The sequence below is a fragment of the Scardinius erythrophthalmus genome (genome assembly GCF_964197995.2).
Source record: "Scardinius erythrophthalmus genome assembly, chromosome: 15".
In the NCBI taxonomy this organism is placed as follows: Eukaryota; Metazoa; Chordata; class Actinopteri; order Cypriniformes; family Leuciscidae; genus Scardinius; species Scardinius erythrophthalmus.
The window spans coordinates 20289201-20316347 of record NC_138235.1 but is presented as its reverse complement, the minus strand read 5'-3'; the positions used below and the strand labels follow the sequence as shown (position 1 = coordinate 20316347).

The window sequence follows — 27147 nt, the reverse complement described above, 5'->3', positions numbered from 1 at the left end:
GAACACATTTTTTAGATGATATTTCCATCTAATCACTTACAGTGTTCTTTTTTAAAACTGCTTTTGAAATTTAGATGTGATGATAATTACTTGATTGAGTCTTGTTGAATCTTATTTTTTTTTTGGAATAACCAACTTCACTCCTTCATTCCTTCACTAATTCTTCCACTCCTGGCCAAGAAGACAGTTTAAGTTTAAGGGCAAGCAACTATTACCCGACTTTGAGTCAGGTCTCACATTTGGAAAAGAAAACAAAATTTATATTTCACTTCAAACTAGTCTTTCAGAGTCTCAAAGACAGATTAACTTTTCTACATTAATCTTTTCCTTTTTCTACTAATATTATTACTTTATAAAGTATGCAGTACCATGCCTTAAGGCCTACTGATGCTGCTGTCTAACTACGAAATTGTAGGACAGGGGATGGTGGGAGAGGTTCAAAAGGGTATTTAAAAAATCATAGTTAAAATCCAGACAGCCTAAATAAAAGCTCCATGATATTTTATATGCTTGTTTTCCTCCAGGCTCATTAAAAAGCTGTTGTGCGCTTTTGTTAAAGGATTAGTTCACCCAAAAATGAAAATTCTGTCAGTAATTACCCTCATGTTGCTCCAACCCCATAAGACTTTCGTTCATCTTCGGAACACAAATTAAGATATTTTTGATGAAATCTGAGAGCTGGCTCACTTCTTCATAGGCTGCTAGGTAATCGATATCTGCCATCCCAGAAAAGTTAGTAAAGACATCGTTAAAATATCTTAATGCGCATGTGAACGCCATCAGCGTTTCTCACAGGTTCGCGTTTAAAGTCTATGTAGAGAAATTGGTGTCGTCTTAGTGGCCCCTAATTTAATAACAAATGATCGTTACGAAGGAAGCGAATCAATCAAAACTAACTTTAGCTGGAAAATAACTTTATTAAAGAACCGCTATAAAGCCAAAACAATGTCTGTTACCCTAAATTATACGTTTGTCTCTGTAAAGCTGCTTTGAAACAATCTACATTGTTAAAAGCGCTATATAAATGAGGATGACTTGACTTGACTTGACTAAAATAGTCCAAGTGACTACAGTGGCTCAACCTTAAGTTTATCAAACGACGAGAATACTTTTGGTGTGCAAAAAAAACTATTAATTTTCTTCTGTGTGGGCCTCTGAGTGAGTTGACGTAGTGTAACAGCGCAGCGCTTCTGGTTTGTACGTCAGAACGTAGGCTCACTTTGGCCGACGCTGGTCATGTGTGTGATGCTAGCCAATAGTGAGCCTACGTTCTGAGTCGTTATTTTTGTGTTTTTTGCGCACAATAAGTATTCTCATCACTTGATAAACTTAAGGTTGAGCCACTGTAGTCACTTGAACTATTTTAACAATGCTTTTATTAACTTTTCTGGGATGGCAGATATAAATGACCTTGCAGCCTATGAAGGAGTGAGCCAGCTCTCAGATTTCATCAAAAATATCTTAATTTGTGTTCTGAAGATGAACTAAAGTCTTACGGGGTTGGAGCAACATGAGGGTGAGTAATTACTGACAGAATTTAAATTTTTGGGTGAACTAACCCTTCAAGGCTTCTATGTGTTCAAGTGTTCTATTTCCATACCCCAATGGGTGGCCATTGGGGTGACTGGCCAGGCAGGTGTGGGGGCCTCATTGAAAGGCCTGGTGAAAGCGAGGCAGAGTGGTCGTACTGAGGCTAGAGCTGAACACTGGTGGGAGTGGGTGCAGAGGCCCAAGACCGAGCCCCCCACCGGAGCCTGGTTGCTCCTGAGGTTGAGGTTGCAAAGAGGTAAGAGGCACTGCACCTGTGGCCGAGGCAGAGTGTGGTTCGACAGCATGCGAAGATGCTGACGACGAGGAGGAAGAAGAAGAAACTGTGGAGGTGGTGGAGTAACCCATTACCAGCCCTCCTGAACTCATGGGGGTGCTATAGGGTGGCAGATTTAGTGGAATAAAGCCCAGCAGATGAGAAAAGTCCATGTTAGCAGCACACAAAGACTCAGCAATGACAGCGGGGCTCTTGGACATGAGGGGGTCCCCGCAAAGGTCATCCGACAATCCCACCGGAGGTTCCAAACCCTCCTTATTGGGCGAAGCTGAGGGTGGCGGAGGAACTGGGAGTCCACTCTGAAGATCCATCAGGAAACTCTCCATCTCCACCTTCAGGGGCTTCTCCAGCAAGTATGAGGTAGATCCGAGCTGGTACTTGGGCGGTGGCTGAGGGTGCTGCTGTTGCTGGTTCTGCAGGGAAGGCTGCTGCTGATGTGAAGATGGGGAGTGGTGGTGATGGTGAGGGTGGTGATGGTGGTGATGATGTGGGTGATGGTGATGCAGAGATGACGGAGGTTCCATGTGGCAGCCCATACCCATGGCAGTGGATAAAGTCCCTGGAACCAATGAGTGATGGTGGCCCACACCTGGATTGGACATGGCCTGGAGATGATGAGGGTTGTACATGCCCATGGGAAAAGGGGTGGCACCGTGGAAAGGCTTTGCCATCATCGAGTCCTTGGTAGGTCCCATGCTACACATCATAGGGCTTATTTCTTCTTTCACAGCACAAGGTGGAGAACCAGACCCAAGTAAACCCAACATATCCGGAGGTTCCGTCTTGATCTTCAGCAGCTCCTGCGAGTGACTCTTCTTGACGTGTCGCGTCAGATGGTCCTTCCGCCCAAAACGTTGGGCACAGTACTGGCACAGGAAGTCTTTGCGTCCCGTGTGTACAACCATGTGTCGGCGAACATCCTTTCGTGTGTAAAATCGACGATCACAGTGGTCACAGGGGTGTTTCTTCTCCTTGGCACCACCCGAAGACTTGCCTGAGTGGCTCTTGAGGTGCTCCAAGAGTGCAGGTGTGCTCTCGTAGCTTTGCAAGCACACCTTACAGGTAAGATCACCAGCTGTGGCTGAGTGCATAGCCATGTGGCGCTTGTAGCCCAGCTTTGTGTTATAGTGTTTACCACACTCCTCGCACTTAAAGGCCTCTTTGTTGGGATCGTGAGTCTGCAGGTGGTTTTTCAGGTGATCTTTGCGGTGAAACATCTTTTCACAAAATGAGCACTGGTGAGTCTTCTGTGGGGAGTGTGTGGCCATATGCCTAAAAAAGAAGACAAAAACAGACTTTAGCTAAAGATTGATGAACAAAGGCAAATTGAACATTTCTGTTAAACTAACTCAAATGTTGTATTTAACATGTTCATGAGTTCATGTCAGACTGCAGGGGACCCTCTAAAGCAGGAGTGTCTACTTCTCCTGGAGGCCAACCTTCCAGACTAGTTTAGCTCCAAACTCATCCAGCACACCTGCCTGGAAGTTCTAGTAAGCCTAAATACCTTAGCTTGTTCAGGTGTGTTTAATTATGGTTGGAGCTAAACTCTGAAAGAAGTTGGTCCTCCAGTAGCTGGGTTGGACACCCCTGCTCTTAAGTATAAACTACTATACCAAAGGTGTCCAATCCTGCTCTTGGATTGTCCTGCAGAGTTTAGCTGCAGTACACAGGGAGGAAGATTAAAAGCAGTTTTTTTAATGGATGTCAATGGAGGAGAGGCTTTACTACGCTGAATAAACTTGCTTTTGTGGGTAAACAGATTATCATTTAATGAATTGACAGAGGATCGGCTAATCTTGTTTGCCATTAAACATTTGTTTTGGATTGATCCATTTTTAGAGTTTACACAGACAATTTTGCGACGGCATTTTTCATTCATTTCTATGGTTCCGCAAACAGTGATTGACTTGCACAAATCCGACAGGAATTCAATGACGTCAACACTGTAATGTGATTGGTTATCAAGGTCGTTGGACGTTACACTTTCTCCAATGGTAGAGCCACAGACCCACGTATCTATCTCTCAATAATAAGACAAGGCCCTAAGGCCCTAATTAACAAAGTTCTTTTTCATCTCATTTAGGTCTGACCTCAACCTTGGAAAATTATATAATCGTCATAGACCAGTGGCTGTTTGAAGGTGTTTAACAGTCGGCGCAAAGTCTTCCAGAAAGTTGATGCTGGCAAGCTATTTCAAACCATCGAAACAAATTGTTTTGGAAAGAATTAGTTCAAAATGACGTCACATCTGTTCGTTCTACAATTACGCTTGAAATATATCGGGCCTTAATATGCAAGTGACACCTACCTAAAGAGCTTATATTTGGAGCTGAAAGCCTTAGGACAATGGGGCTGGGAACAGTGGAAAGGTTTCTCTCCTGCGTGACAGAACGCGTGAAGCCGGAGCTTATCCTGTGAGCTGAAGAGGGCACCGCACACCAAACACTCGTTCCCACTGCCTCTCCCTTCCCTCTCCCTCTCTCTCTCGCTCTCGGTCTCTCTTTCCGTCCTCCCTGCAGCGGGACCTCCAAACACTTTGGTGGCGCCTCGTCGATCTTCGTCCTCCAGCGTCAGTGTGGCAATGTGGTTCGGGGCATCGGCGGCAGCTGCTGCCATGGCAGCCCTAGGGTGCCGTTGCCATTGAAACTCGGCCGTGGCTGCCCTGCCTTCCAGGCTCTAGTTCGATATATTGCGGTGATATTTTCAGGGATGCAGGCTCTTAAATTGTCTGCTACCTGTACAATATGTGACCAAAAACAAAAATTAATAAACAAACATGACAAGGTGAAGCAGATTTTTTCTTTTGTTTTAAGCATGTCAATTTATGATTTTTCTTACATGCAAGGAGACAGCTTACCCTTTTTATGTGCTGAAAACTTGTCTCCCAAAAGAATTGTAAGTGCTGTTTCTGTCTTTTTGTTTACCTTCACACCCTCATCCAGTCCCACCTGCCATGACTGGGGACAAGTAGGTGACAATAGTGCTCATCATCATCTTCACCCTATCGTAAAATAAGAAAGAAGATATATGTTGATTAGTGTTTGTTTTCAAATATTTATTAAACTTGGTTAATGTTTATTTCTAACATGTTTCATTTTTAATTAAAAGTTGTATATTTTACCATTACATGCATTATGAGCTGACAAACAATATAAATCAAATAATAATAATGTTAACATTATCAAGATCAATAAATACTTTGTTAATTCATAGACTAATGTTAAATGCATACAATCTTATTTTAAAGTGTTACCTTAAAAGGACCAATTATATTTGAAACACTGGCACTAATATATTTCTAAACTGAACAATAAAATCATTATTTATGGGTTCCTTACATCAACATGAAGGTGAAATGTACAACAGCCTGTGGGCATACTGTAACTGTTCTAAACATTTTTACTTGTTTCACTATGCTAGCTAGAGGGCAGTAATGTACAGAACAATTAATAAACTGGGTAGTAACAAAGTTGGCAATTCTTGCCTTGCTATACCGCATTAACAATCGAGGTGTTTGTGTGTCTTTGCATGTTCCGTCATGCATGTGTGTACATGTACTCCAGTGTAAGGCTCATGTAATCCTAAAGCACACAAATCTACCTCTAGGAATGGCAAATAAATTAAATCACATGATATTACTCCTTGGTAAAAAAAAAAAACGATTTTAAAATCATCATCATCTCTACTTAACTGACATTATCTATTGCACTGTAAAAAAGTATTGTTGGTTTAACTTAAAAAAGTATGTAACCATGGTTTACTTAAAATTTTGAGTTCATTGAAATAATAAGTTTGAGTTAATACAATGAAGGAGATTAGTTTAATCAACAGAAACTCAAAATGTGGTCTGAACCACATGAATTATCCAAGTTGATCTGACAAAAGAAAAATGTTGTGATAAATCATGAAAGTTTTTCTTCCAGGTGTACAATGAAGTACATTAAGTACTTTTGGCAAGATGACGTTCAGTGGTGTGACATGCTACACTTCAAACTATATAAAAAACATGTTTTTAACTTTTATAATTATTATGCATGGTATTTTTATGACCATTATACCCAAAAGACTATTTGTACTTATAAAAATAAATGTCACAACATACACCACGACTAATGAACTAATGACTGCAAAAAGATTATTAAAACAGTGTAAGAGCAATGTTGACCAGTAACAAGACCTACGATTGACACTTTCCATTAAGCCTATAATAAATCAAATATAACTTGAAATTGTCATGTTAAAACAAAACAAAATCCATGTACAAATTACAGACAGGCGATAAATTAGATGTATTAGAGCAAATACTAAATGTCAGGAGGATCTTGTGATCCATAGCTAGACTTTTGGCTTTTTAAGGTGCTTTCACACTAGCACTTTTGTTGCACACCCAGGTTCAAATGACGTCAAGAGTTCGGTTCATTTGACACTTTCCATTCAAAACCAATTATAGTAATGAATTGCAAGGACTGCAACATCTGCGTTAACAACTAATATCATTCACCATCACGCTCTTATTACATAAGGGAAATCCCCAAACTCTGCTATGAGTCTCTCTGAACTCAGTTAATAAAACTGAGAATCAAGGCTTCGTTTACACACGGTCTGTATGCTCAAAATCATGTGACATCAACATACAGTTTATTTTTGTAATTTTGTATTCTCTCATCAATGAAATATGATCACATTGATCAATGCAGACACATTGGTATGATAATGAAAGTTGTACATAAAGCCAAACTCATACAGCAGGAAACCCACCGGAGAACCACCCCTTCTAATGCTACTGGCATATCAATCATTCATTCATGTACCTCCTTTGCTTCAGCAGTGAGCGCTTATGTCACACTACTAATATTTTACTAATTGTTACATAACTTTTCTTTAGTATTGAGTATTGAGCATTTCAAATATGGTCCCTTTCCTGATGGATGCATTACTTTTGTATTAAGGATCAGTATTTTGAATGTGTGGAGTATTCTTCACTAATATCTCTCACAAGCATAAACCTCTAGTCAATTACCTTTTCGGTTAGAATTCAAAATCCACCTGTCTACTGCTGACCAAACACACATTTATTAATGCAGAGTCACATGAGCCTAAAATGTAAACATTTACAAACACAATTTTTACAACAGACTTCATAACCAAACAATCAACTACTGACTGTTTCTTATATACTTTTAATAGCCAATTCATATTTTATACCATTCAAAAGTTTAGGGTCGGTATAACTTTTTTTTTTTGAAAGAAATAAATACTTTTATTAAGAATGATGTTACAAAAAGTTGACATTGATAAGAAATGTTTCTTGAGCAGCAAATCAGATAATGCTGAAAATTCAGCTTTGCATCACAAGAATACAATACGTTTTAAAATACTAAAACAGAAAATTGTTTTGAATTGTATTTTTATTATAGTTTTGAATTTATTTTTGATGAAATAAATGCAGTATTGGAGAACATAGAGTCTTCTTTCAATTTTTTTTTTTTAAAAAATCGACCTACCCCAAACTTTGTAATGGTATAGTGTGTATATGAATGCATGACTGCCCCTTAAAGTCAACAAGAAAGTAATACACTCTCCTTATCATGATTGGTCCATCAATGTAAGTTATTCCAAAGACAAAAAAAGTCTTCTGTTCATTCTGGCATGTATCAAATCCCAGCTGATAAAATCAAGTCTGTTTTCCCCTCATTGAATATCTTGTTTTATTTTGAAATGTCACTATAGAAGTAAAGAGCTGCAGATGACAATTGACGTTGACTTTAAAGGAGTACGTTTCTCCATATGTATGTGTATAAGAGGAAGTGACAGCTGTGTGGCGCTGCAGCAGTCGTCACACAGCGGGACGGGTGCAGGGGGGTGACACCGCTCCATTCACTTGCTCCAGGGAGCCCTGCGCCATTGTGATGCTTCAGCTTCTCCACCGCAAACATTCCACATGCATCCCATCCGACACACAGCACATCTACACACAAACACAGGCATTCTGACACCACATTCAATCCATTCCCAACAACAGGATTCAAACCTTATACCCATTAAAGTGACCAATAGTTTGATTTGCTCCTAAATGTAAATTTGCAACAATTTCATATCAGTGTATCCAGATACTTTAAACAGCCTTTGAGTGTTTTATTGAGGTTTGACACATGGGTCAGTGGGGGTGGGCAGGTTTATATATGACCATCCTTCTGTAGGCCACACAAACGCACGCTCACTGAATGCTGCCACAGAGGGGGGAAACTGGCCATCCATATTGGCTGCGTGAGTGTGTCTGAGGTTTTGTTTTGAGATTAAAGGGTTTTCGCATTCCTCTGGCCTGGGGGTCAGAGGTCACCGTGTACACCATGCTGCCTCCTGTGTGCAGGTTTAACCCGTTCTGCCCGAAGGCAGAGAGTGAGAGAACAGCTAATTCAAGGTCACAGGCAGAGTGCCAGATTCTGATCAATTACAGTGAAATCTGCACCGATTTACACAGAATTGACTAGATCAAGGGTACATCCACCGCCCTTTCACGTTTGTTTATTCAATATTTTACTCTATTATTTTCAACTATCAATGTAGCACTTCATTTAAAAGGTGCAATAAGCGATTTCTGAGAAACGCTGTTGAAAGTGGATCAGACCGAGCAGCACAACACTCATGATGGGGGAGGAGAGAGAGAGCAAATGGGAGATTTTAAGAAAGACTGAAGAAAGAGAGATGGCTGAGAGACATTACAAAAGAGAAAAGGTCAGTGGAATATCACTAGAAAAAGAAGGCAAGAGCTTCAGGATATGCGTTAATATTAGGAAAGCTCAGTGAAAATCAAGCTTTTAATGTTGTTTATATGTCTATGTGGTGTTTTTAATATGCTTTTAGACAAACCATGTGCAAATTCATAAGTCAACACCATTGCTGAGTACTTTCTCCTTAAAACTGCAGTGAACCAAAGACAGTCTTAAAAACGTGGTTTGAAATCGCTGGTGTTTCTGACATCACAAACTACCTTGTAACCAATCACGTCAACGTGTGATCGTCAACCAGTGGATCTCTGAGCTGGTGTGAGTGAGTGGAGGCGGGGATAATTTGCATATTCATAGGAACGCGTATACTTAATGAGGCAATGGTGTAGAGTTACATTCAAGCTATTTTAAGGCATGAAGTTTAAATATGTCATTTTGGTGATCAAATATGAATTTTAAGGGATAATTTATTGACTACAGGGGGACTTCAACTAATTTTACCATGTTTAACTTGATTTGACAGAATTTCACAGATTTCTTCCCAAAAAATAAGCAGTAGTAGTAGAGTAGTATAGCTTTTCAATGCCATGTCACCATCTGAGGCTATCTTAATGGCAAAAACGAAGTTACAAAAATACAAGAGTTGACTACAATAAAAACAAAACAACAGCAAGAGGTTTTATATTAACATTTGATAAAAGTTCTAAAAGATAAAACCTTTTCTGGTGAAATCTCACTAAACAAGTCCTTAAGTGAGCTGTCTACTTGCATTAAAAGTGGAGCAGTCCAGTCAAATATGTTTAATGGAAACATATCAAATTTTGCTTTAAAGGATATTAAAAGTCTGTTAGGGATTTTTTTAATGGAAATTATGCAATTTGTTGTTTGTGTATATATATCCCATTATTCTTGCCACTTGTTTAATATAATGATTGACAGAAGGTCTAAGTTGACAGTAAGAATTTGACATTCTTCTCGTTCCAGATGAATAGCCTTCTTTGCAGCTCATTCATTTCCTGATAACCCAAGATGAACCAAACCCAGCAAAAGATAATACTAAAAAAATGATTATTTAAGTGGTCCGCTTTAGTTAACAAGCAGCGACAGTCCACCAAAAGACGATCAGTTTTTAAAGCTTCCATTGCTTGAAGACATGATTTGGAGTCTGCATGTGAAAATTATACAAATTATTTTGTTGTGAGTTTCCAGTATATTCCAAAGCTAAAGCTGAAAATTGAGCATTGTTTTGGAATGTGAATTCCATAATGCTGTTGTCCAGTCACCATTGCTGCAGAAATCTTTTTTTTTTGTTGATCTTATAAGTAATTTCCCTTTCACAGATATTCTGTCTAAATATTGTTGTCTATATACATTTGTGTCAGTTAATCCTCCTTCCGATGAGTCAAATCCATGTTGATAATAGGTTTCTTTCCAAAACTTATATATATAATTATGAGTTATAATGTGATAAAGTACAGTGTACAGAGTACTGTGATAAAGTTGGTATTTCAAAAACCTAAACTTTAGAGCAAAATATTACTTGATCTATATTATAATGAATAGAATCTGGCCACATGATGCAACATATTCACATCACTGAGATGTTTAGACGAAGAAAGTTGTCAGATTTTATAACGGTTTTATCTTTATTTTGTTTACCTAAGAGACATTAAGTCTACTGTACGTATGACAGCCGGTGCAATATTACAAATATTTTATTTAAATTCACAGATAGACTTTAGCATATACTCTTTATTACTGGAAGACAGACAAAATATTAAGAGTGCATAAATAAAACCATAAATATCTAATTTCCATGGAAAATGTTTTAAATATTTGCATAGAAAATGAACTGAATAGCCTTTTCTTGATCGTTTATGAAGCTACTCACAAAGATGATTTCATCTGAAATTAGGACTGCCTACTCCTGTCACGGAGTAACTTTTAAAAATGCAAATGTTAGCAAAAAAATCTACCCAATCAGAGAGTCCATCAAAAGGTCAGTGAGTGCACTTCTGGTGAACTTCCACCAGGTGGGAGGTACTAACAAACAAGAAAGATGATTTGATTTGATCTGCAAACATGAGCAAACTTCACCTGTCCTGACCTCAAAATCGAAGTGCAAAACCTATTTATTCACTTGCATCACAAAATATTTGATTTGACATGGAAACCATGTCATTTTCACTTGTGAACCAAATATACTCACTTTAAGTCTATATTCACACTTTCCTACTCAAACTCCTCTGGTAAATTAGAAAATAATAGGTAAATAAGACATTAAACCCATAAAAACACTGATTAAAGTGAAAGTGAGACTTTTTTTATTTATTAAACAGCAGATGCACAGACAGGGCTGTGTGAACCCAAGGCCGTGTCTCACGCCTCTGAGGGTTTTATTAACGCAGAGGCACACGACTCTCAACGTGTTCCGGAAAAAAAGAAGTTCAGTTACCAAAAATAGCCCTTGAGTTCACCATACTGAGCTAAAGTGACAACAGCCGCGCTCGAGAGAGAGAGACGAGTGAGATTACGAGAGTGTGGTAGTTAAGCAAAGCAACAGATGGCACAGAGAGCGAGTGAGAGAAAAGCATTTCAGAGAGGAAGGAAAGAGGAAGAAGAGAAAGAGAGAGAGGGGGACTAAGGGACGGGAGGGAGGAGCTCTAGGTCAGTGATAGTCACACAGACTCCAGAGGGGAGGATGGCTAGTCATGCTTTACTGACCACATTGACAAGGGATGACAGGCAGAGGAAGGGGGAGCAACTGCAACAGGAGATGCCAGATATGAGACCTGCGGGGGACAGAAAGTGCGTGTGTGTGTGTGTCTGTGTGTGTGTTATCTTCACGTTCAGGGGCTTAAACACAAACAAAGACAACTTTTAACCTGAGAGCTGGTTGAAAAAAACCACAATGTGCACTTTGTCCTAGTCATTACGGAATTGTAGTTACAAATCAACACCAGCCTATTTTTCAAGTGCACTTTTTTAACACTTGTAGCTGTTCGACATTCTGGTCACGCTCCTTTCACCCCCCACCCCCCCCCCCCACCCGCACGCACGGGTCCTGTGGCGTTCTCTGTGACGGACAGGTTTCACTTCCTCTAACAGTGTCCGTTTGGACTATACAGAGATCTTAGTGGGGTCGTGAAGAGCGGAAAGCTGCTTCTCTTCCACCCTACTGGCACAGAGGTAAAGCCCTGCCAAACCCTCAACAGTTACACTGCACTGGCCCTGGCTACCAGCACGGGATGTGGCCACAATCTGCACCGTCTCCGCCCCCCTCCACATTAAACACATCCACCAGCCTGGGCACAAACACAGGGAAACGCAGCTAAACTTAGCCCCGCTGCGGTTGACCGTTACAGCAGACTAGCTCAGCTCATCTGCCTTGTGTTTGTCTCATTATAACTGATTTGATTGATGCATTTCATTCTTCACTAATCGCAAAGGGAAGTGGTAAAGTGTACTGTGAACTGTGAAATTTAAGTCCTTAAAATCACTGATAAACAAAGCTCTCGATATGCATTTACAATATGCATATTCATTTCTAGGTTAACTATCCCTTTAAAGGGTTAGTTCACCCAAAAATGAAAATTCTGTCAGTAATTACTCCCCCTCATGTTGCTCCATGAGTTTCGTTCATCTTCAGAACACAAAAGTAGATTGCGCACAAAAAGTACTCTCGTCGCTTGATAAACTTAAGGTTGAGCCACTGTTGGACTGGTTTAACAATGTTTTACTAACTTTTCTGGGCCGGCAGAATGAAATTGCCTAGAAGCCTATGAAGGAGTGAGCCAGCTCTCAGATTTCAATAAAAATATCTTCATTTGTGTTCTGAAGATGAACTACAGTCTTACGGGGTGGAACAAAATAAGGGTGAGTAATTACTGAGAGAATTTTCATTTTTGGGTGAACTAACACTTTAAAGTTGTCTTTAATGCATGGAGAATGCTATTCATTAGCATTTTCATTAACTTCAATGGCAGTTTCTTTATATTATATTATATTATGTGATTTATAAACTACCATTCAAAATAAATAAGTTTCTAAAGCTCACCAAGGTTACAATTATGTGATCAAAAATACAATAAAAACAGTTATATTGTGAACTACAATTTAAAATAATCATTCTCCATTTTAATATATTTTAAAATGTCATTTATTCCTGTGATCAAAGCTTAATTTTCAGCATCATTACAGTCTTCAGTGTCACATGATCCTTCAGAAATCATTCTAATATGATGATTTGCTGCTCAAGATTATTATCAATGTTGAAAACGATGTGCTGCTTAATATTTCCGTGGAAACCGTAATACATTTTTGTATTATTGTTAATGTCTTTACTGTTACTTTTGATCAATTTAATGCATCCTGCTTAATAAAAGTTTGACTTTCTCAAAAAAAATCTTGCTGACCCCAAACTTCTGAATGGTAGTTTAAGCTGCTTGCAACTAAAAAAAGCTCAAAAATAACAATAGTTTCATTTGCACATGACTAACTAGCAAACACCAAAGATGCCACAACAGCTCCATCTATGAAGCCAGCAAAAACACATGGCAAAGATATCTCATTTTCGCTCTCTTTTTCTCCCTTCGTGTGCTGTTCCTGTGGTTAAAGTGGGCACATATGCAGCTTTAAGAATAAAAAACAGATAAAGCTCTGTTGAGGTAGGCATGCATATAAACAATTCATCACTCCATCCAAGAACGATCCACTGAACGTCTTCTGACTTAACAGATATAACAATGTTTATAAAGTATACTATGTATAAATACTGGCACAACTGCAAATGAGCTGAAATATTTAAAGGGACAGTTCACCCAAAAATGAAAATTCTATCTGTATGACTTTATTTCTTTAGTGAAACACAAAAGAAGACATTTTGAAGAATATGGGTAACCAAAAAGTTGATGGGCCCCATTGACTTCCATAGTATGGAACAATAACAAAAAAAAAAATACTATGGAAGTCAGTGGGGCCCGCCAATTATTTGGTTACACCCATATTCTTCAAAATATCTTATTTTGTGTTCTGCAAAAGAAAGAAACTCAGGCCCCGTCCACACTACTGCGTTTTCGTTTAAAAACAGAGAATTAAAACGAATACGATCTCCGTCCACACCAGCGTTTTAGCTGCGTGTTAGAATTGATCTCCGTCCACATTAAAACGACTGAAAACGCGGATCACGTGACCATTCACCAACACTGGGCATGCGCGTGCCAGTGTAAACCTAGAGACTTTCAATCATAGACTGTAAAAAAATGCTTTCAAACATCAAAATGTAATTTATTAATATGTATTTTTGTCAAAATTACATATAAACATCTTTTCCAATTCTATTTTGCATGGAAACGCTTCCAACACACTTGCGTGTCGCATGAAAAATAGGCGTCGTTTCTAATTCTAGCATGCACGCGTTTACAGGCGCGAGCCGCGCCTGAGACGCGGCAGTTTCTTACTGTAAGAAACTGTTCCAGCAGGTGAAGTTTACTGGTACTGAATATTACCTGTGTATACTCCATGACTGATGACACCCAATCATAGAGCCGAGCGTGAGCCTCTGCGTCATCGTTTCTAAAGTCCTCCGTTTTGAGCCGTCCACACTAAAACGCCCTCCGGAGATTCAAAACGAAAAACGGGTCGGCAGCGTTTCTAAACTTCTCCGTTTTGGGTCTCCGTTTTTGCCGTTTTAGTGTGGACGGGAGGTGCAAACGTAGCAAAATGTCTCCGTTTTTAAACGAAAACGCAGTAGTGTGGACGGGGCCTTATTCAGGTTTGGAACAACTTGAAAATTCAAAGGTGAGCGAATGATGACAGAATTTTCATTTTTGGGTGAACTGTCCCTTTAATATGGCATTGAGTGCCTTATTGCTTTCAAAATATCAACAACAAAAAAAAGGCATCAAATGTTATTTTATGAAAGAAAATCCATTAAACGGTCATCCTTCTGCTAGAACAAAGGTCCTACACTAGTGGGTCATGACCCAAAAATGGGTTAAACAAGGTTGATAACTGGCCTCATGGCTGCTGAGCAGCGATATACACAGTAGGTATAAGCAGGGTTTAGATTCATATAGCTTGTGTTCTTTAGCATGACTGGAACTATCCATTTTGTAACTCAGAACAAACAACACATTCAAAAATGTCCATGTCAATCTGCAGAGTCAGCTAGAAACGCTTCCGTTCCACTGATTTTACAACCCTTGACCCCTCAGTTCACAAACGCCACAGAGTAAACAGCGCTATATCTGCATCTCCTTTCTTTCATTCATTCATCCTTTCTTCACAATGAAAAAAGCTCTCAATATACTTGTTGCACGAAGACATCTGGCCAACACACGGACCCCACTTAACGACACTCGAGAAAAGGAGGGAAATGAAAATTAACAGGCTTGACAAACAAAGGCCAATTAAAGCGGGTTCCCTCCCTGATCTAATTTGCGGCTGAACAATGACAGAGCAAACGTGCCGATGTTTCTTTTAAGGGGTGTTTTGCTTTAAGTCTGATTCTGGCTATCAGAAGCTACATGCGCTGTATAACAGGAAAAGGCATGTGTGTAGTTAAATGCATCAGTGCCAGATGCCTTTCTGATTTCCTCAGGGATTCCCCTTGTGAATGCTGAAAACACAACTTCAAGCTGGGATGAGACACTGAGGATTTGTGGGTTCCAAATGCAAAAGCAGGTTGTAGATGCGATCTTAGGACAGAGAGGCAGAGCATGGTGAAGATCAGTGCTGGGTAGATTACCTACAAATTGTAGTCAGTAGACAGATTGTAAATTACATGATGAAAAGTAGTTCAAAATCTATTACACAAATTACACATTTTAGGTAATGTATTCGGATTACTTTTTGATTACTTTTGACCTAACTCAGTTATCATATTGAATAGGACAATCTTGGACAATACAAAGAGAAAGAACCCAGACAGCAACATGGTGTCGGCCCAGATGCGGCCCACATCCGGCCCACATCTGGTACGTGTGGATTCCATATAATAAAAATAAAGGCTATTCCATTTTTGGATTCTAAAACATGAAGGGCATTAAACATTACACTACATCAGGGTTTTATTTATTTACCTGCATGTCATGTGACCATTTATACAGATACCCGGGTTGATATAAATCAGAGATTGTGGGTCACATTCAGCAGACAGACACGACACTGTTTTTTATATATTCATTTAAACACATGACAACCAAAATTGCAGTGGCTGCATGCATCCAAGTTCTGTTAATTCACAAGCCGAGTGAGAGTCATATTTGCAAAGGTAATGTTAAACGAAGCAAAATACTAAACTTTCAAAAACACTGAGCAATGTGATTATTGTATTGAGTGATAGGAAGTGGGTTTGATCAGCGATATTTGCTATCCGGCGTTTTCTCGTCACCTCCTCAACCTGCTTCCCTTAGTGTTTTTACACATAGAAAAGGTGAAAAAACGTATTACATTGTTCAGTTTTCTCCCTGAAAGATGATGGCAATTCTCGATGCATGGCCTACAATGGCGACATTTTTCACAATCACAAAAACACTGCCTTAAACTCACTAGCAGAATCCTCCAAATATAGCTTCACATTCTCTATAGTCATTTTACTGTTGTTCTGTAAAACAATAATGAGAATAATATAAATTGTTGTAATAATTCTGTTAATAATTTTACTATAACATGTATTATAATATATGATTATTACTAAATACTCAATTTATTTTTTTATTTTTACAGTAAAATAGTATGTATTATTAATAGTATGTTCATAGTATGTAATCAATACAAATTTAACTGCAGTCTGATGATGAGTATTTTAAAATGTAATATTCCAAAAATCAAGTAGGCTACTTGTAATCCAGATAATAATCAGTTACCCAGAACTGGTGGAGAGAAGTGGTTAAAGATTTTTCGGATTCTATATGTAGCTCTTCTAGTGTATATGGGGTTTACATTGTGGGTTCATGTTGATGTGACTGTGAATGGTGTGTGTGTGTGTGTGTGTGTGTGTGTGTGTGTGTGTGTGTGTGTGTGTGTGTGTGTGAGATAGAGAGAGAGTTGAGTCAGGGGAAACCCCTTCTGGCAGGGAGTCCTGCTGGTGACACAGAGCTCCAGAACATCAGGCATCCTGCCAGACGGCAACATGCCAACTCTCTTTCTCTCTCGCTCTCTTCCTCTCTCTCCCCATTCCCTACCGCATCCCTCAAACATTTCTCTCTGTTAGAGCGTTTTAATGTCTCTGTTTTATTTCTCAATTACTCTTTTGTTCTTTCACTCTATTATTCATACTGTATAATGTTCTTACTCATGTGCTTTATAAAACTGCTCAAAACAGATGCAGCTGAGAACTGCTGTCTTGTTGCATTTTTATTTAAACTACATTTGTGTCCTTATGAAATCATTTCTTTGCATTTTTGAGACAAACTTTAGTGGCTTAATGTGAAAAAAAAATTAACAATTTTTTATTTTATACTACTGTTCAAAAGTTTGAGGTCTGTATTTTTTTACATTTTTTTATAAATCTATAATTTTATTCGGCAAGGACACATTAAATTGATCAAACTTTATAGTAAACACATTTAATATATAACAAAATATTTCTATTCCAAATAATTGCTGTTATTTTGAGCTTTCTATTAATCAAGGAATCCTGAAAAAAGTGGATCACGGTTTGCACAAAAGCGGCAGAATTAAAAAAAAAAAAACAATAATAAGAAATTATTTGTTTATTTTAATTAAATTTCATATACACAGTTATTCCTTGAAGTGGTGTCACTTCAGTAACACCCAAGCTCCATGAATTTGTGCACGTGTGTATATAAGTATATATAAATACACATGTGTTCGTTTACTGGTTTGTTTGTTTCTAATTATTTTTACAGTACCATTCAAAAGTTTGGGGTCAGTACGATTTTTTAAATACAATTTTAATTCAGATTTCTATTTCAAATAATTGCTGTTCTTTTGAATGTTCTAAATCTTGATTTTTCCCCCCAAAACTTCATCAAAATTAAAATAATAATAATAAATGTTTATTGAGCATCAAATCATCATATTAGAATGATTTCTGAAGGATCATGTGACACTGAAGACTGGAGTAATGATGCTGAAAATGTAGCTTTACAGGAATAAACTACAATAGAATTAAAATCGAAAATGGCTATTTTGAATTGTAATAATACTTCACATTATCACATTTTTTTTTTCAGTATTTTTAATCAGATAAATGCAGCCTTGGTGAGCATTAGAGACTTTAAAAACTTCAAAAACATTAAATAATCTTACCAACCCCAAACTTTGGAACTGTAATGTATATTCCAAGATACACACACAATATTTCTTACACTTTGTCTTTATATTGTAAGACAGTTATACTGTAGTTTAAGTCTAAAACCAACTGACTAGAACCGTGGCGCTACAAGTATTTAAAATAACCTGATGTCTAAACTGTTGCACTGCTTAAACCTTTAATCATAAACTTGTGCAAACTTTTAATCACCTCTAAAATGTCCTTTTTACTTTTATGAGTTAAAGCTGACTATAAAACATAATTACTCACTCACAGAAACATCTGAACTTCCATTTAGAAGTCTTTAATCAAATGGTGTTTCAAACAAGTGTAGATTTTATTTTAATGACAAGAATCTGCACTCTATCTTTTCTCCTTTCATTCTCTTTTTCTCTTTCAGACACGGTCAGCAACAAACAATCTCTAAGCTAAGCTTCGTCAGCGCCGCTTAAAACAACAGGCATTGTCGCGACGGCCCTTTTGTTTACAGATATCTGCGACACTTTACAATAGAGCTCACTCTCTCTCAGCCTTTCCGTCAATCAACTCTAAAGTTAGCTCATTTTTCGTTTGCTGCAGGAGAGATCCCACCTCTCCCTCTTTTCCCGTCTACATGTAGAAGGATGTGCAAGGAGAGACGAGGAGGAGGGGAGAGCGAAACTTGTAAAAATAACATTCCTGCATAAACAGGCTCTGAAAATGGTCGCCAAGCAGAACGCATTCCTCGCATTTCTTTTGAAACGTGATCAGATTCTGCATTTCACCTTCAGAGAAATGACATTCGCTGCAGGGTGGCAGACGCGTGTTTGTGAAATAGACAAAGATATCTGCTCATTCATAACCCATTTGTATTGCACTTAAATAGTCAAGTAAAATTACACACAAAATAATGTATTCACGTAAACCCAGTCAGTTATGTTTTATGGTAAGTGAATGTAAACAGTTGAGAAAGAATACGCATGACATGATGTGTAACAGTATAATGGATGCGTGCATCAGGTCTTAAAGCGACAGCAGGTATATTAGGCCAAATTATTAGATAATATTATTAAAATATATAATTATTGAAATTAATACATATTCAAAAATCTATATGGCAGTTTTCCCCCATGGTATTAATGTCAAAATTGTGGCCAGTGAAAATGGTGAGTGGCTAGTAACTTTGGTAAACCACTAGTAGCCACAGTGGCTGGTGAGCATTAACAAATCTATGTCAAAATCAATGTCAATACCCGATTATAATTATTTTAAAAATATAAAATATGTATTATAATTTATATAATTAGTTCAGTCGATAACTACATATAATCAAAGAACTTTAAAGTCGACATGAAATGGAAGTTACGAACTTGCGATAGTCTTTCTTCCATGACATACAGGTGAAACGCTTCTTGAACAAGATAAAAATGAGGGGCGGAGCTTGATTTTGTCTATCTGGAATTGATTGGATGGTAAGATGGTTGTGGTTTGCTATTGGTGGATCTTAAATGAGTGACAGGCTGTCCCGTCTCGCCCCAGTACAGATATCGTCCTCAGAGAAGTTATGTCGCAAGACGGAGGGGAAGGAGGGTTATTTTGATTAAAAAATATGAGGGCACATGAGTTAAAGGGGTCATATAATGGTACATGCACTTTTACAAGTTGATTGTACTGAAATGTGTGTTGGCAGTGCCTGTACGCAACCATCATAAAATGATAAAAATCCATCCAGTTTTTTTTTTTTTAAATCTTCTTATATGTTTCCCCCTCTCCTGAATCAAGCTGTTCGATTTTGTGACGTCACAAAATTGACGCCCCTCCCACAATGGTTGATTGACAGCAGCGTTTCAACACAGACCCGCCCTCGCGCCCTCGTGAGCGAGCTGTCAATCATAGCCCGCGCCAACCGGCGCGTTCATTGCTGATAGCTGGAGCACTGAGTGAGTAGAATGGCGTCTAAGCAGTTGTGGTGTTCTGTTCTTGGGTGTAATGGTAATAACGAACACAGCAGTCATGTTGATGTTCCTAAATCCGTACAGCTGAAGAGCAGTGGCTGAGTTTGTTTTCGAAGGGAATATTCCCCACGATCAACATCAATGCTTTCATGTTTGCGCGAATCATTTCACACACCAGAGTGCTTTACAAACGAGGGTCAGTATAAAGCTGATTATTTGCTAAGAAGCTGCTCCTGAAAAAAGGATCGGTACCAACTATTCGTGTTCCTGCTGCACCTCCAGAAGAAGTGAGTGAGTGTAACGTTTTATTAACCTTTATATTAATCTTTATATTAATCTTTGCAAATCGCTTGCTGCACTCTTCACGATGAATGCGGCTATTTTTACACTCAGGGTACATTATGGCATGTTTTCTATGTATGACGTTCTGAATATAATTCATAATCCCATGTTTATAATAAACAACGCGTTATGGTTATTGTGTTAAATTGTGTTACAAACGGTGTATGCACAGAACAGAGGGGCGGGGTGAGCAAAGCTCATTATCATTTAAAGACACATGCACTGAAACAGCGTGCTGAAAACAGAGCTGTTTTTGACCAGGTAAAATTAGTGTTTTCTTACAATACTAATGAGAATTTTTAATTAAAGTATATTACAAACTTTTAATTTAGACCCTAAAGAATCATATTAGCTTGTACAAAAATGACATTATATGACTCCTTTAAAAAACAAATAATGATCTGCACGGATAAATCACTTATAATAAAAACTGCAATATTCCATAAAAAATAAAATAATAAAAAAGAATTGTCAATTTTGTGGCCAAGTAATTTGTGATTAAATGTGATTAGTCATGAACACTGCAAAAAATAAACAATTTAATAAAAAAATACATTAATAAGTAAATAACAGCTTTGTCATATTTTTTTCCAATGCAAGTAATTAAGCTTTTCTTAGCTGTTGTTGAGCATTTTCTTTGGTTCAGAAGCCTCTCCACAGTTCTATAAATTCACATGTTGATTCAGGAATCACTCTGACTGATTCAGTGAAGGATTCATCATCTTATTGAATGATTCATTAAAAGAACCATCTCAAAGGAGTTATTTGTTAACGGATCAGACTCCACTGCTCATGCTGTATGTTCGTTTTTGGGTAAAGCTAACTTAGTAGAAATAAAAAGACATGCCCGGTGTCCCATCAGATTCGATACAGACAGTATGCAAACTCAATAGAAATAGAAATAGAAATAGAAATTTCACCATAGTGAAACCTTATTTCATTCAGTGAAACCATATTTCTCTGCTTGTCTCCAACATTTTTTTGTCTACGATTTCTTTAAAAAAACATCAACAGCAGACACCAGTCGCGTTCTGTGCACGTTATGAACCAAGCTCTGTCTGTACCCGAAGCATCAGTGTAGACATTCTCTGACTTATCAGAGAAGAACAAGCATGAATTGTGATGCAGTGAGGCCGGGGCCCTTCCATAAGGAATCTCTCACAGCTTCTCTGATGACAGATAGAGATCAGCTATGCATTACAGCTCCCCTCCTCGCTCACACACACATAAAGACGTGTGTATTGATGTAGGCAACAAAGCTCTGGTGCACGAGTTCGCCGTACTGATGTGCAATGAAAATCCCGCATGAGGATAAAGAGAAAGAAAAAAGGGCCGTAGAGAGAAAGAGAGCGATGTGTGTGTGTGTCGGGTGGGGGGGGGGGAGGACTCCCCGTAGGCCGTGAGGTGAAAGACACAGAGGCAGAGCAGTTATTCATTAAGACGCTGCTCTCTCTTCCTCTATTCTCTCCTTCCCCGGAGCTAAAAACACTTGTTCTCACTTCAATGGCTGTCTAACCCGGGGTGGTCTTCCAGCCCACTACCTACACCCACCAATCAACACCACAAATGCTGCGCTGCGGGACTGTGTGCGTATGTATGTGCGTGTGCAGATCAATTTGTTTTCATGCACAGACATTAAAAAAGAAGAAACTTTTGATACCTAAAATATAATAAAAAAGTAGAAAATAATATTATAATTAGTATTATTATTATTAAACAATATATTAAAAAAAAACTATAAAATATTAAATTAAATATATTTGTTTATCTAACAAATTAGTTGATAGTTGCATCTAACTTATCAACTTATTCATGTTTTTGGAGCTTTAAACGCCTAAAAATGATATCATGGTTTCCACAAAAATATTAAGCTGCACAACTGTTTTCAACATTAATAATAATAATAAATGTTTCTCCAAATCAGCATATTAGAATCTGAAAATAGGCTTTATCATCACATGGATAAATTACATTTATTAAAATACAAAACAGTTATATTAAATTGCAATAATATTTACAATATTACAGTTTTTACTGTATCTTGATCAAATAAACACAGCCTTGGTGAGCATAAGAGACTTCTTTCAAAAAAACATAAAAAAAAATCTTAAAATACATACACAGCAACACCCTGACAACCGCATATGGGCAAACTAACTATACTGAGAACACAACAACACCCTGGCAACCACTGAGACAGGCCCGGAGTGGATAATCGGGAGAATCGGGAGTATTCCCGGTGGGTCGCTTCACTTTTGGGCCGGTCGAGGATTTTTTTTTTTTTTTTACATTTCAATGTCACATATTAGTTACATTAGGATACACACGTTCCGCATTCTGCCACCACAGCGCGCAACTCAGCATGGGTTGTACCATGTGAGGGAGTTCTCCCCTCCCCTCCTATAGAAATGGTTGGGTCCATAGCCCGTCTTTTCAAAACGTTTTCTCAGGGAGGCTACCGCGGCTCCGCCGGCGCCTACTGATAGCTGGGCCGGCCGTAACGGTACGCGTCAGGGAGGATGGATGGGAGGAAGAGGCCAGGAGGTAGGCTATGGAAGTTTTGTTTCCGCCACAGAATAAAACATTTTAAAAGATAATTGCGACTTTTTATCTCGAGTTTACATCTCGCAATTCTGACTTTTTTTCTCAGAATTGCGAGATATAAAGTCAGAATTGCCTGAAATAAAGTCGCAATTGCGTGTTAAAAAGTCAGAATTGTGAGATATAAAGTCAGAATTGCCTGAAATAAAGTTGCAATTGCGTGTTATAAAGAATTGTGAGATATAGAGTCAGAATTGCGTGATATAAAGTCGCAATTGCTTCTTATAAAGTCAGAATTGCAAGATATAAAATCAGAACTGCCTGAAATAAAGTCGCAATTGCTTATAAAGTCAGAACTGCAAGATATAGAGTCAGAATTGTGTGATATAAAGTCATAAAACGTGTTATAAAGTCACAATTGCGAAATATAAAGTCAGAATTGTGTGATATAAAGTCGCAATTGCTTATAAAGTCAGAACTGCCAGATATAGAGTCAGAATTGTGTGATATAAAATCATAAAACGTGTTATAAAGTCAGAATTGCAAATTATAAAGTCAGAATTGTGTGAAATAAAGTCGCAATTGCTTATAAAGTCAGAACTGCAAGATATAAAGTCAGAATTGTGTGATATAAAGTAGCAATTGCGTGTTATAAAGTCAGAATTGCGAAATATAAAGTCAGAATTGCGAAATATAACGTCAGAATTGTGTGACAATGTTGCAATTGCTTCTTATGCTTCTTATAAAGTCTAAGTGAATTATTATTTAACCTTTACATTATTTGTTAACCCATGGTATTAAAGGGTTAGTTCACCCAAAAATGAAAATTCTGTCAGTAATTACTCACCCTCATGTTGTTCCAACCGCGCAAGACCTTCGTTCATCTTCGGAACACAAATTAAGATATTTTTGATGAAATCTGAGCCATGTCTCACTCCTCCATAGGCTGCTATGTGACCGAAACTTGCTGGCCCAGAAAAGTCATTAAAGAGATCGTTAATATAGTCCAAGTGACTCCAGTGGCTCAATCTTAAGTATATCAAGCGACGAGAATACTTTTTGTGCGCAAAAACAAACAAAAATACCGACTTTATTCCACTTTTCATTTCCTTCTCTCTGGACCTCTAGTTGGTTTGCGTAGTGTTTTTGCGCAGCGCGTCTGTGTTACACGTCACCACGTAGGCTCACAATTGGCCGAAGCGGGTCATGTGTGTGATGCGTGATGACGTGCAACACAGACGCGCAGCGCAAAAACACTACGAGGCCCAGAGAGAAGGAAATGAAAAGTGGAATAAAGTCGGTATTTTTGTTTGTTTTTGCGCTGTTAGGGGTTAACAGTTTAGGACCCAAGGACCAGATGTTTGAAAGTAAAATCTCCAGAGCAGTCATTCAACTCATGTGATATTTAGAACGAAAAATATTGATTAATACCTTGATTATAATCCCTCATCACATACATTGAAGCAGCAGTGGATTCCAATCCACTCCCTTCAGCGCACAAAAAGTATTCTCGTCGCTTGATATACTTAAGATTGAGCCACTGGAGTCACTTGGACTATATTAACGATCTCTTTAATGACTTTTCTGGGCCGGCAAGTTTCGGTCACATAGCAGCCTATGGAGGAGTGAGACATAGCTCTGATTTCATCAAAAATATCTTAATTTGTGTTCCGAAGATGAACGAAGGTCTTACGCTGTTGGAACAACATGAGGGTGAGTAATTACTGACAGAATTTTCATTTTTGGGTGAACTAACCCTTTAATACTAACTACACAATAGTACGAGCTGAACTGTTGCTTCATTTATACAATTTTAAAAAAGTGCTAATTTGGAATTCCTCCATGGAAAAAGTGGGCCGGTCTTGGGCCTGAAACTCCTGGGCTGAAAAGTGGCCCCACTCCATGTTTAACTCAAGAGAGGGTGCTTGATGTGCACAGTACTGAAGCTGGCACCTGACTCATCCACAAACCCTGAGAGTGAGATGGAAAAAAGGAACACAAAATGCCAGAACATAAAGAACAATGTGTTTTAGTTTTTGTAGCACATGATAATTAGCAAAGTTCTTCGGAAAAAAAAACTGAGATGAGAACAAAATATAATAGTAAATAATAGGACTATAGTAATAATAGTAATAAACGCTTGTTTCCCAAGGATGGACTGATAGGACAGCTTTATCTCAATTTATGCCACCAATGCACCTGTACTCATCTTGCCAAAGTGTCAAAGCCATCTCTTGAGGGTCAAGCTTACTTCTCACTACAATCTGGAAATAAAACGTGCAGGTGGTCAGCATGTGCCACAACATTTAGGGTAGGTTTACACGATAACGATGTACTAAAAACGGAAAAACGTTTTTCACGTACAGCCGACAACATTGTCAAAAACGACATTGTCAAAACGACTAAGGCTGCAATTATTTTTTATGCGCAGCTTGTCAGTGACGTACGGCTCTGTGATCAGTAGTAAACGCTGCTCCATCTGAAAGCACTGCGAGTTTGAGTCGCTTATAACGTGCATTTGAAAAAGCAACATCTTTCCAAACATGAGAAGCATTTATGAAACGATAGTATGATGCCCATAGGGATTTCCCGGAATGATGTGCGTTGTCTACTTCTGCAACGGGACGTATTTGGAGTTTCTGTGTGAGAGCGCCCTCTGGCTTTCAGATGGAGCAGCATTTACTACCGATCACAGAGCCACACTTCACTGACAAGCTGCGCATAAAATAATCGCAGCCTTTGCCAAATCGCATGCGGTTTCATTTCGATTAATCATGCCACTGTATTCTGATGCTAGGCCAGTAGTTGGCGATGTTATTTTGTAATATGTACCTATAGACTGAGCACGTAAAAATGCATGCACATGACATAAAAGTTTGCATTTTCAGGCCCCAAAAAACTACGTTGTCTTGTAAATGAATGGCCAAAACAATGGTGTAAACGGACCCTTAAGGCCCGTTCACACCAAGCACGATAACTATAAAGATAACGATAAAGATAACTATATATGCGTCCACACCAACGACCGATAACGGTCTTTTTATTCTAAGCACGCGCGCGCCCGGATGATCCAGATCCATTTTAAATGTGCGAGACCTTTAAATTAGAATGGATTCTGATTGGCTGTCAGTGTTTTATCGTTCGACAGCTGAAAAAAAAATCGTTCTGAAAGTGATCCCAACGATATCGTTCCTCATATCTTTATCGTTATAGTGGTGGTGTGAACTCTGTTATTCTTTAATATGGAGAACGATTTTTAGAATTATATCTTTATCGTTATCTTTATAGTTATCGTCCTTGGTGTGAACGGGCCTTTAGGCCGTGTGTCAAACCAAACCAAAGCGTTTTTTCCTGATGCTAGCCTATTTTTTCCAATTGTTTTCAATGGGAGCACCTCGTTTTTAAAATGCCAGCAGCATAATGAGGCGCTGAGCGTCTATTTCATTACCAGTCCCTGAGAGTTGAAGAATGTTCAACTTTGGGTAAAATGCGGCACTCTTCACTGGGACTTTTCACCTAGCCATCCAATCACAGTGGAGGGGCGGGACAAATACCACATCGACCAACTGTCACATTCTGCTTGTACAACGTCAACAGATGACAAGAAGCATAACGGAACAAAATTATTTAAAACAAGAGCCAGAGCAAATACTTTACATTGTATAGACATTTTTATATAGAAACCAGTATCAAGATTCTAGTAACACTTCCACGGATATTCCGTATCATAGCAAGCAAAGCATCTCAACTAAAAAAATCCGCCGTGCTGCCAAAACACTCTCAAGTGCCCACAGCTAGGGGTTTTCTACATCTACATTAATCCAGATACATGTATCTCTTTTTTCACATTGTAGTATGGACTTTAAAACTGTAGGTATTCGAAAAAGATGACACGTTTATAGTCATGTGACTCATTTTGTACCAATAGATGTCTATGTTTATACCAGTATGTGCCAGCAATGTGCTATTCACTTTCACCATGTTGCTAAAGATTGTTACATTGTCTTCATAATACATTCAGTATTCATAATACATTCCCACAAAGATAAACATTTAAAATAATAAAATGTAGGCTACTCACAATTGCTGTCCTACGGCAAAACATGAGGGCAATTGTGTTTTAGACCATACATGGATTGGCGAAAGAGCACGACCTGGACGCACCAGTAAGTATTGGGATATTTTGCTAATAAAATGATAGAGGAAAAGGTTCTATATAGAACCTTAAAGGGTTCTGTCAGGAACTTTGTTTTAACTCATTCTTAATTTTAATTACATTTGATTAATTAAACAGCTCATAAACTTTATCACAAAAAAAAAGGAATAACCCATTAAACATGACTAATATGCATATTATCCTATCATAATGGAACTTCACCTTATATAGAACCTTTTTGGCATAAAGAACCCCATTATAGAACCCCATTTAACTTTTTTTCTAATAGTGCAGGCCTTTATTATGTCCAGTCTCAACTCTCTGTATCATCTCAAGAT

At 38.3% G+C, this 27147-nt stretch overlaps 1 protein-coding gene across 1 annotated transcript; it reads right to left on the bottom strand.

Annotated features, from left to right (window-relative positions):
- Positions 1-1150: 1150 nt before the first annotated feature.
- plagl2 (pleiomorphic adenoma gene-like 2) lies at positions 1151-4548 on the bottom strand. The gene is made up of 2 exons (XM_081386435.1): positions 4137-4548; positions 1151-3097 (listed from the first exon to the last, which is right to left on the bottom strand). The coding sequence occupies exons 1-2, from the start codon at positions 4442-4444 to the stop codon at positions 1648-1650; spliced, it is 1758 nt and encodes a 585-aa protein (XP_081242561.1). The 5' UTR covers positions 4445-4548; the 3' UTR covers positions 1151-1647.
- Positions 4549-27147: the final 22599 nt, after the last annotated feature.